Raw genomic sequence first — 2500 nt, forward strand, 5'->3', positions numbered from 1 at the left:
GTGTGAGTATGTGTCATACGTATGATTACTGTGAATGCATGTGTGTGCGTGTGTATCTGTTTATGCACATGTGTGCACATGGAATGGGTTAACATGACCCCTGGAGGCAAACATACGGGAAAAATTGGTCATCCTAGGCCCTACGGTTCTCATGAAATAAGTGGTAATGGGATGGGTTGACATGCCCCCTTAAGACCAACATACAAAAAAAGGTGGACCTCCTAGGCCCTACGGTTCTCGAGATATTCACAGAAAACTGTCTCCGGCCACCTACAGGCCAGTTGGTGTATAGTAACATAAATGAATTTATTGTGTGGCCCCCCATGAACGGAATTCCACGAAACTTGGCGTGCATTCAGAGGGTGTCATAATGATCCTACACTTCCAATTTCGTGCAGTTTTGACTATGTTAGGTCACAGATACCTGCGATTACAACACCTCATTTTTACTTTTTTTTGTTTAACTAGGTGGCACTATACATGAAATGAGTGGTTATGGAATGGGTTGATATGGCCTCTTGAGATCAACATACAAAAAAAAATGGTCCTCCTAAACCTTACAGTTCTCGAGATATTCCCAGAAAACTGTGTCTGCCCTACCCTCCTTTCGGGGGGTGCAGTCCAGCAGGGGGGTTACAGATCAAAACGAAAAAAACGATGGTTCCATGCTATCCATATGGGGTTACATGCCCACCAAGTTTCGTCTACCCCGGTCTTTCAGTGTCCCGGGAATCATTGACGGAAATTTGGACATGCGAAAAAGAAAAAAAAATCTGACGCTTTGCTGCGCGGCGGTCATAATAACATGGACATTATATTATTTATATAAAGAATTAGCCATTAAAAGAAAAAAAAAATTCTACAGGGGGCGCTGTGGTGCAAAAGGTTAGTGTCCATACCACAACTTCTCAAGGACCCCATCACATTACATGTGGCATGCGCTATGAAAAGCATTATAGTCGATGGCTTGCGCTATGAAATGCATTATAGTCGATGGCTTGCGCTATGAAATGCATTATAGTCGATGGCTTGCGCTATTTGGTAACAACTGGTCTGGCGCTGCGATGAGCAAAGCGCAGCATTTTGCCGCTCTTGCGCGTGCCGCGGTTCAATCAGGTTGAACTTTGACCTTGGCGCGCTGAGAGTCGTTGGTATTTTGCGCTGAGCCCAGCGGCAAGCACAAGAAAAATCTGTGGGACGTCACCTCAACCAAGAGCAAGCTAGCGGCGACCGCAGCGAATACCGTGTCCAATGTGAACGCCCCTTCAGGCTACTGCATGCAAACCCAGCTCCTTATCCACTACACTAGCGTCACCCCTACAGACAGAACTGAGTGACCTCCGCCATGATGCTCCGCCTGACGTTGCGGCCGGTGTCACGCGATCTCCCGTTTTGGGGGCAGCCGTGGCCTTCTGGTTAGCACTTCGGACCTGTAACCGGAGGGTCGCCGGTTTGAACCCCGACCAGTAGGCACGGCTGAAGTGCCCTTGAGCAAGGCACCTAACCCCTCACTGCTCCCCGAGCGCCGCTGTTGTTGCAGGCAGCTCACTGCGCCGGGATTAGTGTGTGCTTCACCTCACTGTGTGTTCACTGTGTGCTGAGTGTGTTTCACTAATTCACGGATTGGGATAAATGCAGAGACCAAATTTCCCTCACAGGATCAAAAGAGTATATATACTCATACTTATACTTGTGGCCATTCGGTATATTGTCCTGAGTCATCTGCTTTGTGTTTACCTGTCTGTCATCTGTCTTTGTCTCCACCCATCTCCTTATTTGGTCTGTACTTCCTGTCTCGTTAGTTTCCCCTCCATTTTCTGCTCCCACCTGTTCCCAGTTATTGTCTTGTTAGTCTGGTCCAGTCCTGTCTTTCTGTTAATTAGTCTGTGTATTTCAACCCCCGTTGCTCTGTCTTTTGTAGCTTCGTCTCTCTTGTTGTTGCTCATACTGACCTCCTGACGGGGTTGATGGGCTCCTTGTAGAGGCTGCTGCTGCTGCTGCGCTGGCGGATCCAGCTGCTGTCCCGGTTCAGCGGGGTCCTCTTGCGCATCTCCGCCAGGATCTGCTGCCGCTCAAACTCCACCTGGGACATCTGCTGACCCAGCTTCTTCTCCACCCGCACCGCACCTGCCAATCACAGGAGAGCATTACGCCAGCTGGGCCAATCAGAGTGGGGCGCTATTACAGGAGGACCAATTAGAGGGCAGTCAGCAAGAGAGGGACCAATGAGAGGGCAGTCAGGAAGAGAGGGACCAATGAGAGGGCAGTCAGCAAGAGAGGGACCAATGAGAGGGCAGTCAGCAAGAGAGGGACCAATGAGAGGGCAGTCAGCAAGAGAGGGACCAATGAGAGGGCAGTCAGGAAGAGAGAGACCGAAGAGAGGGACCAATGAGAGGGCAGTCAGGAAGAGAGGGACCAATGAGAGGGCAGTCAGGAAGAGAGAAGGTTGCCATCAGAAAAGGACCAGAGAGAGGAAAATATATAAACATGAAACAGCTCA

At 49.6% G+C, this 2500-nt stretch overlaps 1 protein-coding gene across 5 annotated transcripts in view; it reads right to left on the reverse strand.

Annotated features, from left to right (window-relative positions):
- Nucleotides 1-2500, reverse strand: part of lmo7b (LIM domain 7b) — a 22505-nt gene that overhangs the window by 5523 nt on the left and 14482 nt on the right. For all 5 annotated transcript variants that reach the window (XM_076302809.1, XM_076302807.1, XM_076302806.1 and 2 more), the window contains one exon: nucleotides 1953-2127. In XM_076302809.1, the coding sequence (XP_076158924.1) occupies nucleotides 1953-2127 (175 nt within the window). The remainder of the gene's footprint in view (nucleotides 1-1952; nucleotides 2128-2500) is intronic.

Source organism: Alosa pseudoharengus, unplaced genomic scaffold, assembly GCF_046254945.1.
Source record: "Alosa pseudoharengus isolate Yale_2024_CS ecotype anadromous, Long Island Sound unplaced genomic scaffold, YU_APseudo_1.1 YU_APseudo_1.1_scf_24, whole genome shotgun sequence".
NCBI lineage: Eukaryota > Metazoa > Chordata > Actinopteri > Clupeiformes > Clupeidae > Alosa > Alosa pseudoharengus.